Below are 16,955 nucleotides of genomic sequence, written 5' to 3'. Positions count from 1 at the left end.
AAAAGGAAATGCAAGAAAGCAAAATGGCTGTCCAACGAGGCCTTACAAATAGCGGAGGAGAGGAGGCAAGCAAAATGCAAGGGAGATAGGGAAAGATACAGGAAACTGAATGCAGATTTCCAAAAAACAGCAAGGAGAGACAAGAGGGTCTTCTTAAATGAGCAATGCAAAGAAATAGAGGAAAACAATAGAATGGGGAAAACCAGAGATCTGTTCAAGAAAATTGGAGATATGAAAGGAACATTTCGTACAAAGATTACCATAATCAAGGACAAAAGTGGTAAGGACCTAACAGAAGCAGAAGACATCAAGAAGAGGTGGCAAGAATACACAGAGGAATTATACCAGAAAGATATGGAGGTCTCATACACCCCAGGTAGTGTGGTTGCTGACCTTGAGCCAGACATCTTGGAGAGTGAAGTCAAATGGGCCTTAGAAAGCATTGCTAATAACAAGGCCAGTGGAAGTGATGATATTCCAGCTGAACTATTTAAAATTTTAAAAGATGATGCTGTTAAGGTGCTACACCCAATATGCCAGCAAGTTTGGAAAACTCAGCAATGGCCAGAGGATTGGAAAAGATCAGTCTACATCCCGATTCCAAAGAAGGGCAGTGCCAAAGAATGCTCCAACTACCGCACAATTGCACTCATTTCACACGCTAGCAAGGTTATGCTTAAAATTCTACAAGGCAGGCTTAGGCAGTATGTGGACCGAGAACTCCCAGAAGTGCAAGCTGGATTTCGAAAGGGCAGAGGAACCAGAGACCAAATAGCAAACATGCGCTGGATTATGGAGAAAGCTAGAGAGTTCCAGAAAAACGTCTACTTCTGCTTCATTGACTATGCAAAAGCCTTTGACTGTGTCGACCACAGCAAACTATGGCAAGTTCTTAAAGAAATGGGAGTGCCTGATCACCTCATCTGTCTCCTGAGAAATCTCTATGTGGGACAAGAAGCTACAGTTAGAACTGGATATGGAACAACTGATTGGTTCAAAATTGGGAAAGGAGTACGACAAGGTTGTATATTGTCTCCCTGCTTATTTAACTTATATGCAGAATTCATCATGCGAAAGGCTGGACTAGATGAATCCCAAGCCGGAATTAAGATTGCCGGAAGAAATATCAACAACCTCAGATATGCAGATGACACAACCTTGATGGCAGAAAGCGAGGAGGAATTAAAGAACCTTTTAATGAGGGTGAAAGAGGAGAGCGCAAAATATGGTCTGAAGCTCAACATCAAAAAAACCAAGATCATGGCCACTGGTCCCATCACCTCCTGGCAAATAGAAGGGGAAGAAATGGAGGCAGTGAGAGATTTTACTTTCTTGGGCTCCTTGATCACTGCAGATGGTGACAGCAGTCACGAAATTAAAAGACGCCTGCTTCTTGGGAGAAAAGCAATGACAAACCTAGACAGCATCTTAAAAAGCAGAGACATCACTTTGCCGACAAAGGTCCGTATAGTTAAAGCTATGGTTTTCCCAGTAGCGATGTATGGAAGTGAGAGCTGGACCATAAAGAAGGCTGATCGTCGAAGAATTGACGCTTTTGAATTATGGTGCTGGAGGAGACTCTTGAGAGTCCCATGGACTGCTAGAAGATCAAACCTATCCATTCTTAAGGGAATCAGCCCTGAGTGCTCCCTGGAAGGACAGATCGTGAAGCTGAGGCTCCAATACTTTGGCCACCTCATGAGAAGAGAAGAATCCTTGGAAAAGACCCTGATGTTGGGAAAGATTGAGGGCACTAGGAGAAGGGGACGACAGAGGACAAGATGGTTGGACAGTGTTCTCGAAACTACGAACATGAGTTTGACCAAACTGCGGGAGGCAGTGCAAGACAGGAGTGCCTGGCGTGCTATGGTCCATGGGGTCACGAAGAGTCGGACACGACTAAACGACTAAACAACAACAACACCTGGAGGGCCCTATCAGATCAGAGCCAAACACATCTATAGATACACACAAACACATCTATAAATAAATGTACCTGTTTGTGCATTTCGATGTTCAAACCGTAGGACATTTCGTAGTACTGCAAAACAAAGTTTTTTAAAAAAGATTATTACTATTTTTTAAAAGGGAGAAAGGATCCTGTGCATATAAGCGGCTAACACAGTCAGTCTCTCTTGGCCTCAGTCTCCCGTCCACATTAATGGGCGCACAGCAAAATGTCCCTCCAAATGTTGCCAAATTGCAGCTCCCATTAGCTTCAGCAAACATGGCCTGTGTTCTACGGAAGATGGGAATTTTAATCGTAGGTGATGGGGTTTTAACTTGGTTGTGTGTGTGTGTTGTTTTATTTGGGTGGGGTTGCTATAACTTCTTTTTAAATGCTATATGTTAATCTGGATTTTTGTATTTATACTTGTGGCTTGGGGCTTTTGTTGGGCAGCGCATTTTTTAAATTAGTTTGTATAGCATTGGTAATTTGTTTTAACTGTTTTTTATGATGCGTTTTGCCCTTTGAGATTGCAACTTGGCATTGCGAACCGCCCCAAGACCTACGGGTATAGGGCGGTGCAAAAAATAATAATAAATAATAATAATATTTTAAATTCAGAAACATCTGGAGGGCCAAAGGGTCCTCACATTTAGATTAAAGGTAAAGGACCCCTGGATGGTTAAGTCCAGTCAAAGGCGACTGTGGGGTTGCGACGCTCATCTCACTTTCAGGCCGAGGGAGCCGGCCTCTGTCTGCAGACAGTTATTCCGGGTCATGTGGCCAGCAGGACTAAACCGCTTCTGGAGCAACGGGACACCATGACGGAAACCAGAGCGCACGGAAACACCTGCTACTTTCCTGCCCCCCTATTTATCTACTTGCGCTGGCGTGCTTTTGAACTGCTAGGTTGGCAGGGGCTGGGACACAGCAACGGGAGCTCACTCCATCGCGGGGATTCAAACCGCCGACCTTCTGATCGGCAAGCCCAAGAGGCTCAGTGGTTTCGACCACAGCGCCGCCCGCTTTTACCTTGCATTTAGATTACAAGCTCTTGAAAGCATAACACAGATGCTATCATCATCATTAATTCCTCTCCCTGCAACCTGGAGTGAATAACTGTTACCCTCCACTCCCTCCCCAAAAAGAACCCCCCCACCACAAATTAACCGTGTGCCATAATTCCTTTCCCTCCCTGCTGAATGAGAAGCTACCCCCCCCCCCCACACACACACTGAGACTGGCTGGGCAGAAAATGTATCGCCCCTAACACCTCTTCTGCCGTGAATTACCTTACTATTCCATGTATAAGACTAGGTTTTTTCCTTTAAAAATCATGCTTAAAAGTGGGGGTCATCTTATACGGGTGAAAGCTCGATTGGCTGCTTCCACGGCTGTCAGCGGATATTGTGGGTGTTAAAACGGCCTCGGTCCAGTATACCTGACGGAGCGTCTCCACCCCCATCATTCTGCCCGGACACTGAGGTCCAGAGCCGAGGGCCTTCTGGCAGTTCCCTCCCTGCAAGAAGTGAGATTAACAAGGAACCAGGCAGAGGGCCTTCTCGGTGGTGGCGCCCATCCTGTGGAACGCCCTCCCACCAGAGGTCAAAGAGAACAACAATTACCAGACCTTTAGAAAGCATCTCAAGGCAGCCCTGTTTAGGGAAGCTTTTAATGTTTGATGGATTTCTGTATTTTAATATTTTGTTGGAAGCCGCCCAGAGTGGCTGGGGGAACCCGGCCAGATGGGCGGGGTATAAATAATAAATTATTATTGTTGTTGTTGTTTAGTCGTTTAGTCGTGTCCGACTCTTCGTGACCCCATGGACCAGAGCACGCCAGGCACTCCTGTCTTGCACTGCCTCACGCAGTTTGGTCAAACTCATGTTCGTAGCTTCGAGAACACTGTCCAACCAATTATTATTATTATTATTATTATTATTATTATTATTATTATTATTATAATTTATTATTTATACCCCGCCCATCTGGCCGGGTTCCCCCAGCCACTCTGGGCGGCTTCCAACAAAACAGAAATTCTAAAATACAGAGATCCATCAAGCATTAAAATACAGAAATCCATCAAACATTAAAAGCTTCCCTAAACAGGGCTGCCTTGAGATGCCTTCTAAAGGTCTGGTAATTGTTGTTCTCTTTGACCTCTAGTGGGAGCGCATTCCAAAGGGTGGGTGCCACTACCGAGAAGGCCCTCTGCCTGGTTCCCTGTAACTTGGCTTCTCGTAGTGAGGGAACCGCCAGAAGGCCCTCGGAGCTGGACCTCAGTGTCCGGGCAGAACGATGGGGGTGGAGACGCTCCTTCAGGTATACCGGACCGAGGCCGTTTAGGGCTTTAAAGGTCAACACCAACACTTTGAATTGTGCTCGGAAACGTACTGGGAGCCAATGTAGGTCTTTCAGGACCGGTGTTATGTGGTCTCGGCGGCCGCTCCCAGTCACCAGTCTAGCTGCCGCATTCTGGATTAGTTGTAGTTTCCGGGTCACCTTCAAAGGTAGCCCCACGTAGAGCGCATTGCAGTAGTCCAAGCGAGAGATAACTAGAGCATGCACCACTCTGGAGAGACAGTCAGTGGGCAGGTAGGGACTCAGCCTGCGTACCAGATGGAGCTGATAAACAGCTGTCTTGGACACAGAGTTGACCTGTGCCTCCATGGACAGCTGTGAGTCTAAGATGACTCCCAGGCTGCGCACCTGGTCTTTCAGGGGCACAGTTACCCCATTCAGGACCAGGGAGTCCTCCACACCCGCCCGCCTCCTGTCCCCCACAAACAGTACTTCTGTCTTGTCAGGATTCAATCTCAATCTGTTAGCCGCCATCCATCCTCCAACCGCCTCCAAGCACTCACACAGGACCTTCACTGCCTTCACTGGTTCTGATTTAAAAGAGAGGTAGAGCTGGGTATCATCAGCATACTGATGGACACCCAGCCCAAACCCCCTGATGATCTCTCCCAGCGGCTGCATATAGATGTTAAAAAGCATGGGGGAGAGGACAGAACCCTGAGGCACCCCACAAGTGAGAGCCCAGGGGTCTGAACACTCATCCCCCACCACCACTTTCTGAACACGGCCCAGGAGGAAGGAGCGGAACCACTGCATGACAGTGCCCCCAGCTCCCAAGCCCTCTAGACGGTCCAGAAGGATGTTATGGTCGATGGTGTCAAAAGCCGCTGAGAGATCCAGCAGAACAAGGAAACAGCTCTTACCTTTGTCCCTAGCCCGCCGGAGATCATCGACCAGTGCGACCAAGGCAGTTTCAGTCCCATGATGAGGCCTGAATCCTGACTGGAAGGGATCCAAATGGTCCGCTTATTATTATTATTATTATTATTATTGGTTGCTGCGTCAAGGGCCGGTGCTGATTGGCTGGCGCTGCTGCAATTGGGCGGGTGATTGGCAGCTGGAGAAGGGACACAGGAAGTGGATTTGATTTTGCGCCGCGTACAGGTGAGCAATTTTCTCTGAGCCATCTTCCCCCATTTTCTTAAATCTGAGTTCCCCAAAATCAGATGCGTCTTATACATGGGGGCGTGTTATACACGGGAAAGTACAGTAAGTCACGGCTTAGCGGCCCTCTTTCCACCATCATCCAGGCCTTCCCCCTGCCCCCAGAAAACCCACATGTTCCCCAGTACGGCGCTTACCATGACATAATGCCTCTGGATTTCTGTTTTTTCCGTGGCGAGTTTCTCACATTCCAGTTTCAAGCTGCAAAGAGAAGGGAATGGAGAGAGGAGCTCCCACGCAATCCCTCGCACTTTTGCACGGGAAGATTCACACAATCTTTGCCCGCTTCCAGGTTGCAAAAATGCGCCCTGCGTAGGATTATGGGACTTGGAGAATTTAACTTACCAGATCCAGACTCTCCAGATTTGTACACTGATTGGGGGTTTGCGTTTGCTAGCCTGTATACGTTATGCAAATTGGGTCAAATCGTCTGCATAATTCATTCGACGTACAGTGGTACCTTGGTTCTCAAACGCCTTGGTACTCAAACAACTTTGAACCCAAACACTGCAAACCCGGAAGTAAGTTTGCAAACTTTTTTGGCAGTCAAACGTGCTCTGTTTTGAGTGCCACACTTCCGATTTGAGCATTATGCTGAGGTCTGTCTGTTTTTGCTATTTATTTTGCGTTTTTGTTTTTGCGGCTCTTTTTTTGTTTTGTTTTTGTGACTGTGTGGAACCCAGTTCAGCTACTGATGGATTGATTGTGTGACAGCAGTACGTTGTTTATTGCTTTCATTTTATAGATCAACGGTCTCGCTAGATAGTAAAATTCATGTTCAATTCCTGTTTTAGGGGTTGTTTTTAAAAGTCCGGACGGATTAATCCGTTTTGCATTACTTTCTATGGGAAAGCGCGCCTCGGTTTTGGAACGCTTTGGTTTTGGAACGGATTTCCAAAACAGATTAAGTTTGAGAACCAAGGTACCACTGTATAATCTACAGTGGTACCTCGGGTTACGAACACAATCCGTTCTGGGAAGCAGTTTGTAACCCAAAATGGTCGTAACCCGAAGCGCCATTTTGCGCATGCGCAAAGTGCAATTTCTGCGATTTTCACGCTTTGTGCATGCACAAACTGCGTGCGCCGCTTCTGTGTATGCGCAGAACGCACGCGTGGCAAAAACACTTCCGGGTTTGCGGAGTTTGTAACCCGAACCGAGGTGTTCGTAACCCGAGGTACAACTGTATTTGGAATTTGGGCCGGTGATGCCAATTCAGGAAGCAGAAAGACTCAAGCCAACTTTCGGACTTCCGAGATTTTAAGCAAAGGAGCCGCCACGTGTATTCCCAGAACAGCTAGGCAATCATGAGGTCTGGAAACATAGTTTTGCTGTTTTAATTGTGGTAAAATAAAACAAAGCAGGAGATCCTTAGGGATGCCATATTTTGCAGCTTCTCCAAGGTCCTCACAGCCTTGTATTTTTATGAATGGGAAAGCCCCCCCCCCTAGGCAATGCCTCAAAAGGTTAACTGCAAAACCAGAGGATCTCTTGCTCCCCGGTCAACAACTTGGTTTTGAAATTTGCATTGGTCGAGGCGGCTTTTGATTTCCTGAAACAGCAGCAGTCCCCGCTCAAGGAGGGAGAAGGGGCTTGGGCGCAGACGCAGAGCACCTGCTTGGCATGCAGAATAGTTTGATCCAGGGTGGGTTTGATTTAAATCAAATCAATTTAAATCACAATTTAAATCGTTAGTCAGTAAGACTTGATTTAAATCTTTTCTTTTCTTTTTACAGAAAGATTCATTCTTGCTGGTATAATCATAATATTTACAACCGGATGAAGGTTTCCTTTTTGGAGTAATAAATTTTCAGAGTAGATTTTTACAGTTATAGCTGATTTAGTTATACCAGGGGGGTCAGCAATCTAAGGCCCGTGGGCTGGAAATGGCCCACAGAGGCCATTTAACCGGCCCTCGAGCCGCTCCTGAACTGAGCCCCTGCTCGGCGAGTCCCCGCGTGCTGTGTTAAACCGGCAAGGCGCAGGGACTCTCTTCCGTGGCTCTGGAAATCGCTTCTGCACATGCCCAGATGCCGGAAATTGTGTCTGCGCATGTCCGTGGCACTGGAATTCGCTTCTGCACATGCCCAGACGCCAGGAATCGCTTCTGCGCAGGCGTGGTTTTCGGCATCTGGGCATGCGAAGACGCGGTTTCTGGCGCCACGCTGCGCCGGTTCGGATCTCTGCGGGAGTGATCCGGCCCATGCCTGGTAAGCCTTGCCAACCCCTGGGTTATACTATTAGAAATACATAGACAGATAATTACGAGCCCCACCCACCCCCAAAAAAGAACCTGGCCATTTTACCTGTGGTACTGGTTTTGCAAGAACTGAAATTCCTCCTTGATCCGGTCCAAAATCTCCGGGTAAGTCAGCTTCAAGGACTGGGGGGCTGTCGAGACGACGCTGGTCGCGGCAGACGTGACCACGGGTGCCGCTTGTAGGTGACCCTGGGAGAGACGGGAAGGGAAAAGGCCAATCGCCACCAGCTTCGGACAGGGGCTAACCGAGGCCGTTGCCTCCCGCCGGGTCTTAGGAGTGCTCATCGTGCAGCGGAGCCGGAGGGACCCCCAGAGGACATCCAGACCACCCCCGCCACAACAAGCGGTCGCCCAACCTCAGACAGAGATTGGCGCAGCCTGAATCTCAGGTTGTCAAATAAAGGTTATTTATGTATGCCGCTACTGCGGCCCCGTGTTTCGTTAGCCACAAAAAATTGTAAAACGATCGAGGTCCCAGCTAAAGAAGAATGGCAACTTTGGGGAAATAATTGTGTACAGCTGAAAACGCTGGCAGCCTTAAGATAAATTCAACAGTGGAAATAGGTTTTGATGGATGCAATGATGGAATACTCGAATGGTATAGTTTTTGTAAAATATGCAGGGGTTTATGATATGCGAAATGAACCGTGGAAAGAGAAGAAGGGAAGTCATTGGTATCTTAAGGATATGAAAATTATGTTGCGAAAATTAAGGCGCGCATTTACATTCGCCAGTTAATACTTTTTTTGTTTTCAAGGTTCTGAAAGTCGGGGTGCGCCTTACGATTCGATGGCGCATTAGACTCAAGTAAAGACAGCCGTACCTTGGTTCTCGAACAGAATGGGTTCCGGGAGTCTGTTCGAATCCTGGAACCATTCGAAAACCAAGGCGCAGCTTCCGATTGGCTGCAGGAGTGTCCTGCAGCCAATAGGAAGCCGCGCCGGACATTCGGCTTCTGAAAAACGTTTGAAAACCGGAACACTCACTTCCGGGTTTCAGTTGTTCAGGAGCCAATTTATCCGGGAGCCAAGGCTTTTGAGAACCAAGGTACGACTGTGCGGTAGTCCCAGGTGACGTTTTGTTGCCTGATAACCTAGAGCTAAAAATCACAGCAACCTGGGACCTAGCTCTACCTGATGAACTACGGCCTGGCTGCTTCAGGGAAAGAGAGAAAGGGAGGGGGCAGAAACTTTGGGATGCGGGCCCACGCCAGACTTAACTCCTCTGGGAAGACGGCCCTCTTTACTTGCAGGGAGAAGATTGATCGCTTGATTGATATAAAGCAGGGGTGGCCAAGAGACAGCGATCTACTCACAGAGTTAAAAACTGGCAGTGATCTACCCCCTTTTTGGGGTTCAGGTCAAAGTTGATGAGCTTTTTTTTAGGAAGGAGGAAGACCCATTGGGGGGGGGGTTCAGGTTGAAATTGTTGAACTTTTTATAGGGAGGGAGGGGAAAGCCACGTTTTTTAGGGGTCCAGGGCAAAAACGTTGAGCTTTTTTGGGGGGAGCCAAACTTGTTGAGCTTCTTGGGGGCCCCCAGTGATCTACCACAGATGTCGAGTGATCTACCGGTAGATCACGAACTACCTGTTGGACATGCCTGATATAAAGCATTCTGAGGTTTTCTGGCAAAGAATTAAGAAAACATGCTGTTTGCAGCTTGAAGTAGTTTTGTTTATAGATCAAAGTATTTCTAAACCAACAACTCCTTTATATACAACAACAAAAAATCATAAAACACAGGACCGATGACCAACACTTGTTTATTTTTATCTCTTTTTTTAGGGGGGTGGGGTGGGCAGAAATATATAGATATATTAAACAACAGAGCAAAAATAGATCTATTAAAAAATGAATATCCCTGGTTTGATCAAAAGGGTGGGGGGAAAGGACAGTCCAAAACAGGCCTTTACAAAACCTCCCCTCACCACACACACACACACACAAAAGCAGTTAACTGTGCAAGTTTGCAGCATGTGAGATTTGTGGGTGGAAAGCATTTAGAAAGGCGAAAATCAGTTCGAAACAGACCATGTTTAAAACGGGTTGGCGCCTCCCCTCTTTCCAAAGAATTAGGAAACAGACATTTCCACGGGACCTTTAAATCGGGGATAAACTCACCGGTGGCCGGTTTTGAGGGAACATCCTTCGAGCAAAACCATAGGAATGTTGTTTCTGCAATATTGCTTTCGATCCTGTTTTTCTGCTATGAACCAACCCCTGGTAACCTGTTGAGAAGCAAATGTTGAACTGAGAATCGATGGGCTGCATCGGATCAAGCCTTACTCAAGAGTAGACCCGCTGAAATCCAGGTTTGGCTTAGGCTGCCACCAGCAATGTGCATTTGAAGCAGGATCGTCCCACTTTAAACAATCCTGGCTCCCCTCCCCCCCAAAAATCCTGGGTGCCGAGAGTTGTTAGGTGCCGAGAGATGTTAGGAGACACACACCCAATCCTTCCTCATAGCGCTGCAGTTCCCAAAGCGTTTTAATAGTCTGCCCCTCTTCCCAGGTAACAGGGGACTTTCCTGGTCACCTATGGCGAACAAGAATGAACAGCAAGGGATCACACAGTGCAGATGTTGCTGTTTTTTGTGGGTTTTTTGTCGTTTTAAATCTGCAAGTGCAGAGGAAGAAAGTAAAATTAAAAAGTAGAAATTAAAGCTGCCATTAGCTGGTAGTGATTAAATCAGGCTGGGAACTTTTGGAGATGTGTAGAGCATGGGTAGGCAAACCAAGGCCCGGGAGCCCAATCGCCTTCTAAATCCGGTGCGCGGACGGTCCGGAAATCAGCTTGTTTTTACATGAGTAGAATGTGTCCTTTGATTTAAAATGCATCTCTGGGTTATTTGTGGGGCCTGCCTGGTGTTTTTACATGAGTAAAAATGCATCTCAGGGTTATTTGTGGGGCAGAGGAATTCATTCATTTTTATTTTTATTTTCAAAATATAGTCCGGCCCCCCACAAGGTCTGAGGGACAGTGGACCGGCCCCCTGCTGAAAAAGGTTTGCTGACCATGTTTCACCCAGAAGTAAATCCCTGTTTGTCACGGGAGCATTTATGCTCAAGGTGAGCATAGATAGAATCTCAGCCTAAATTACCACTTTATATAAGAGTGCGTCAAACGCATTGCCTTGCTCTTATCCTACAAGCGCCACCCTTGCGGGGTAGGCCGGCATTATTAACCCCATACTGAGCGGGTGCCGCTGAAATAACGGTTTGCTTTGCAAATTGTCCGTCAAGAGCTTCGCCTCCATCTTGCAAGGCGCACTAATTTCCCCTCCTATCCATGTGGGGTTTTTTTTCTGCAGAAAGGGGGTTAGGTCTGAATCAGAGTCAGGGCTCCAATCCCAGAATTTGTTCTCTCCGTGCATTAAAAAAAACCCCGCACCTCAGTTAAAATATTTTAATACGACAGGAGTGCCTTCAGGCATGTAAAGTGTATCTTTCCTCAAGCCTGGGAGGGCCAGATCAGCAAGGCAGACTCCATGCAAGTTAAATTGGGCATTTGGGAGCCCACATTTTTGGGACAGGTGCCCCCCCCTCCAATCCAAATCCTGCAGTTTAATTGTTTCCTTCAGAATGAGCAAAGGAACGGCGCAAGCAAGCACCCACCAAATCACAGCACCAAAAAAGCATGCCAATTCCACCCCCTTGGGTTTAGTGCGTGGTGCTGATGTTGCCAAGGTTGTGGGTTCGAGACCCCCAGTAGTAGCAGTAGAAATAAATAAATAATTTATACCCTGCCCACTCTGGGTGGCTCCCAACATTATCCAGTTTCCAACCGAGGGAGAAAGCTGCCCTCACTGGTTGTTTCCCCTCTCTTGCCACCAGATGGTATATGAAGATAGACTGCCTCTGAAGGTAGGTGTTCTACTCAAGAGGGAACTCCTCTCTGCAGAAGCATGCTGGATGTGGAATACAGTACAGTATTCTTTTCGTTACCCCTGCACAGCGGTGTCTGGGGCTGAGAGAGGGAGGAGGAGAGTATTTTGCTGGCTGGCTTTTTAGCAAAAACCCCTCCTGTGCCTTCAGTGGTGCTCACTCCCTAGTAAACAGGGTGCAGGATTGCAGCCAGACCAAAGCCAACACCACACAGTAGGCGTTTGAATTCCGGGTTTCAGAAGGGGTGGGGGATTTGAACTCAGGACTCCCAGCCCAAGGCAGCTCGGCAGGAAGAGGGCTGCCTCAGACAAAGGACTCGGGATGCCGAAAGTAGGGCCCTTGGTCCATATAGCACAGTATTGCCTATTCTGGCTTGCAGGGGCGCCACAGGGAATTGAATCTGGGAGCTCCTGTCTCCAAAGCACTGAGGCCACGGTCCTTCTCCTAAATATTATGTAAGGTTCCAGTCCTCATTGTTAAAAAAGAGAGGCCAATATCATATAAAAACACAACAAACATTAAAAACTTTCCTCAACAGGGCTGCCTTCAGATGTCTTCTAAAAGATTGTTGTTTATTTCCTTGACATCTGATGGGAGGGTGTTCCACAGGGCGGGTGCCGCCACCAAGAAGGCCCTCTGCCTGGTTCCCTGTAACCTCACTTCTTGCAGGGAGGGAACCGCCAGAAGGCCTTTGGAGCGGGACCTCAGTTTCCGGGGTGGACAATGGGGGTGGAGACGCTCCTTCAGGTATACTGGGCCATTGAGGGCTTTCAAGGTCAGCACCAACACTTTGAATGGTGCTCGGAAACTTACTGGGAGCCAATGTAGGTCTTTCAGGAGCGGTGTTATGTGGTCTCAGCGGTGGCCCCCAGTCCCCACTCTAGCTGCCGCTAGAGAATGGATTAATTGTAGTTTCCAGGTCACCTACAAAGGCAGCCCCACGGACATCGCATGGCAGTAGCCCAAGAGGGAGATAACCAGAGCATGCACCACTCTGGAGAGACAGTCTGCAGGCAGGGAGGGTCTCATCCTGCATACCAGATGGAGCTGCTAGACAGCTGCCCTGGACCCAGAATTGCAACCTCACCGGACCTTGCTTGGCTTTGCAAGGAGTGGGAATGGCGGGGAAAGCACAGATAAGACCATAAAATGAAAGGTGGATCAGGCCCTGTATTGGAGAAATGGGGCGCCCAAAGAGGAAGAGACGCTTCGGGGCACTGGATCGTCTTGTCGATCTCATACAACAGGCCTCCCCAAACTGTGGCCCTCCAGGTGTTTTGGCCTACAACTCCCATGATCCCTAGCTAACAGCGCCAGTGGTCAGGGATGATGGGAACTGTAGTCCAAAACATCTGGAGGGCCAAAGTTTGGGGATGCCTGTCATACAACTTAGATCAGTGTACCTGGATTCCCAGGCATCTTCAACCCGACTTGGGATTTTTAGTGAAATTTGTGGGGGGCACCTCTCTAAAATAACCCCATTATGCTCCCAAGCAACCAGTTGTGTTGCCTGGTGCCCAGTTGGGACTGTCCCATTGACCCTAATTTACCCCCAGATATATACACCCCAATAGCCACCCAGATTTGCACATTTGCTGTGTTTTTTATTCCCAATAAGTCTTTTCCCAATGGAGGGTGGAGGCAGGAATATGCATCTGTGTCCCTTACCTGCAACCTTGGCGTTATCAGCACCGAGCTCTAACCAACTGAGCAATTTTTCATTGCGGCTCATGCACTTCAGCGGGTTGGACTAAATGACCCTTGAGGGCCCCCATTCCCACTCAAAAATAGTATCAGATCTCCAACCAGGGGAAATGCCCCCTTTGACACTTCCTTCCCTCTAACAGCATGGGATGCTGGAGTGATGGGAATGCACTTTGCACATGCTCAAGGGCATCCTCTTAATTCCTTGGGCTGGGGAGGGGGCAGCAAGGAAGGAAGGAAGGAGGTTAAGCAGAAGTTTAAACCCTGAGTAGCGGTTGGCAGTGGTTGGTTGGGGGGGGGTGGCTCCAAAGATAAAATGAGCGCCCCCCCCCCCGCAACTAGGTGGTCCTCACCGTCAGGGAAATACAGGTGACTTGGCAGGTGGGGGTAGAGAAGAGGGGGAAATGAAATAGATGCAAATGGGTATGTGGTTTTTTGGGGGAAGGGGGAGGCAGAAACCAGGATAAGGCCCTAGGGAAGGACAATTAGACCACAACTACCAGTGAGAAAACTTCTCCCCCCTCACCAACCCCCCCTGCTCTGCTTAAACTAACCCCCCCCAACCCCAACAAGTCCTCCCCACCACACTAGATGCCAGTTTTTAGTGCTCTCTCTTTTAAACTCCCCAATAAACTCTCACTTACACCCCCCCCCCGCAAAAAAGAAAAAGAAGAATAGATCCATAGATCCCATTACCTCCTCTGGTGGCTTGCAGTCCTCACTCTAACCGCCCCCCCCCGCCAAATTCCACCCCACCCCGTCCTCATTTATAATCTCCCAGGCCAAACAAAAGGGTCTCCTTCTTTTTCTAGCAGGTAGGAAGAGACACACAGAGAGAGAGGGGAATCAGACAGCAGGAAAAGGCCCCTCCTGCCTTCTTCCTCTCGGCTCACTCCCCCCCCCCACCCATAATCAAGCCTCAGCCCCCCCCCCCCCAAATAAAGGCACTCACCAAACCACTGCAAGCCAGGATCGGGCCCCCAGGAGCTTCCAAACAAGGAAGGTGGGTGCGTGCGTGGGTGGGTGGGTGGGACACAGGCCCGTTTCCTTGAATGGGTGTGATGACCCCCCCTCCCTTCTCTCTCTCTCTCTTCCTCTCTCTCCCACCCCCCCACCCCCCACACAGCAGCCTTGCGGGGGAGGGCGATCAATGAACGAGCGCCAGCTCCACGTGGGGTCTGGCTCCTTCTCTTTTGCTACAGTCCAGCGCGCCGCAGCCAATCAGGAGGCAAGGATGGGGGGAACGGGAGGGAGGGGAGAAGGGGGAAAAGAGCGCTCGGTCCCCACGTGGGGTTGGGAGCCACAAGGCGGAGAGGGGGCTTCCGATTGGTCCGAGGCGGCCGCCCGTAGAAAATGTGTCAATCTGTAGGACGCGATGTAGCCAAGAGGCGCGGGGCGAGGGGGGGGAGTGTTGAGAGAGAGAGAGAGGGAGAGAGAGGTTTTTTTGTTAACCCTTTCGGAGGACTTGGAGCGACGGGAGAGAAGAAAATTGGATTAACCCATAAAGGCCTGGAGGGGAAAAGGTGGAAATGGGTTTAACCCTTCAAAGGGCCAAAGGAGGAGGAGAGGGAGATTTTTCCCTTAACCCTCTGGGGAGGGGTAACAGGGGGAGAATGAGTTTTAACCCTTAAAAGGGCCAGAGGGTGTCGCTTAACCCTTAAAGGTCTGGAGTAGAAGAGGTGAGAATTAGTTTAACCCTTAAAAGCTTGGGCAGAAGGGAGGGAATGGTTCAACACAATAGCGTTACCCCTTGAAAATGCGGTGTTGTGTTGCTTGACCCTCAAACGGCCTGGAAGGAGGGAGAGAATTAACCCTTAAAAGGGCCAGAGAAGACAGGAGGAGAGGGGTCGCTTAACCCTTCAAGGCCCGAAGGGGAGAGGGGGGAATTAGTTCAACCCTTAGAATAGCCTAAGAAGAGGGTGTTGTTTAACCCTTGAAGGCCCGGAGGGGTGGGTTGATTTTAATGTGTTTGCAAAAACTGGGTTAACCCTTGACAGGACAAGAGCGGTACAATTAGCTAACGTCTTAAAAACATACACCACGCATTAGAAAATTCAGAAGGAATTTGGATTAAGGTCTGAAACTGGGGGGTTGGATTAACCCTTACAGCTCTGGAGCGCTGGCAGAATGGTAATGGACTTAGTCCTTTAAAATCTTGCAGTGCTGTGGGGGGTGTCAGTGTGGGGGGGAATTGGTGGGACCTTCAAAGGTCTGGATGGGGGCGGGGAAAATAATCCTTAAAAGGTCTGGAGAGCAGGGAGAGGAGAGATTAACCTTAACCGTTAAAGGGCTGGAGGGAGGGAAAAGGCTAACCATCAAAAGAATTACAGCTCTGAAGAAAGGGGGGGGGGTTGAGACGTTAACCCTTTAAAGGAAGCAAACTGAGAGGAAGGAGAGGTTGTGATTAGGTTAGTCGACTTGGGTGGCACACCTGCCTTTAAAACAACTCCAACCAAAGGCAGGAAATCAACAGGTAACACTCTCTGCCATTCCAAGTGTTGTTGCAGGAAACGCCTCACCTGTTGAAGTTGTGCCTGGTTTTTGCAGGTCGTCATAAGGAGATTCAACATTAGGAAGAACTTCCTGACAGTAAGAACTGCTCGACAGGTCTCTCCTTCCTTGGAGGTTTTTGAAGCAGAGGTTGGATGGCCACCTGTGATTCCTCCATTGCAGGGGGTTGGACTGGATGACCCTTGGGGGTCTCTGCCATTCCAACTCCATGATTCTATGATAAGGACACCTGGTGTGGCTCATTGAGGGACATATTCACCAACACAGCGCAGAGCATTTTGTTTTACCTCCATACTTTACTGCTGGTGTTTCACAGACCAACTTAAGTAGAAAGGTCTCTGCCCCGTCAAAGTCTATATGAGGGCAGCCAGCAGAATAAAAACAGAGGGGGCAATTCACACCATTCATCACCTTTCATAGGAACGGAGAAAGCTACTTTATGGTGAGCCAGACCCTTGGTCTATCTTGCTCAATACTGCCTACACTGGCCGGCAGCAACCATTCAAGGTTTCCGCATGCTCAGACCTTATTGTGACCTTCCTGGGGACATCTGATTGGCTGCTGTGGAGAGAACCACATGCTAGTCTAGACGGGCCATTGGCCTGATCTTCTTATGCTATATCCATCAGTCAGCAGAATGCTTCTGAAAAATCCCAGAAATTTGGCAGCCCCATTTGCCTCTGAAAAGCTGGTATTCCGAGGTAGACTGTTCCTGCACCTGGAGGTTCTGTTCAACTCCTTGTAGCTATTTTGTTAGCTGTCGACAGACCTCTTTCCCTCCCATGTTTATTTGTTTTTTTAACCCCAAATTTCTGCTTTTGCAAACCTTTGGTTCCCCGCATGGGAGGGGTGATTATTGGTTTTGTTCTTTTTTTTTATCATGTGGGTTTTGTTTTTTTAAAAAAACCATTGTAATCGTATGTTGTGAACCATGCTGAGATCCATGGCTAAAGGGCAGTGTACAAATAATATTAATAATAATTATTATTTGTCCCATGTCTAGGGTTGTGGAAGCTGCATCTCCTGAGAGGCTTTTGAAGGATGTCTCTCATCACCCCTGTAACTATTAGGCATGCTGGCTGGAACAGGGTGGGGGTGAGGAGGCTGGTGGGAACTGGAATC

At 48.5% G+C, this 16,955-nt stretch overlaps 1 protein-coding gene across 2 annotated transcripts in view; it reads right to left on the bottom strand.

Annotated features, from left to right (window-relative positions):
• LOC118087457 (transducin-like enhancer protein 1) overlaps positions 1-14,392 on the bottom strand; it is a 50,521-nt gene extending 36,129 nt beyond the window's left edge. For both annotated transcript variants that reach the window (XM_035120112.2, XM_035120111.2), the window contains exons 1-5: positions 14,275-14,392; positions 9,856-9,962; positions 7,780-7,922; positions 5,611-5,674; positions 1,997-2,041 (exon numbers count right to left, since the gene is read on the bottom strand). In XM_035120112.2, coding sequence (XP_034976003.2) covers positions 1,997-2,041; positions 5,611-5,674; positions 7,780-7,922; positions 9,856-9,879 — 276 coding nt within the window. In that variant the 5' untranslated portion in view covers positions 9,880-9,962; positions 14,275-14,392. The remainder of the gene's footprint in view (positions 1-1,996; positions 2,042-5,610; positions 5,675-7,779; positions 7,923-9,855; positions 9,963-14,274) is intronic.
• Between the last annotated feature and the right edge of the window lie 2,563 nt (positions 14,393-16,955).

The sequence above is a fragment of the Zootoca vivipara genome, chromosome 6, assembly GCF_963506605.1.
Source record: "Zootoca vivipara chromosome 6, rZooViv1.1, whole genome shotgun sequence".
In the NCBI taxonomy this organism is placed as follows: Eukaryota; Metazoa; Chordata; class Lepidosauria; order Squamata; family Lacertidae; genus Zootoca; species Zootoca vivipara.
The sequence above is the reverse complement of the archived record's forward strand: the minus strand, read 5'-3'. Positions and strand labels throughout refer to the sequence as shown.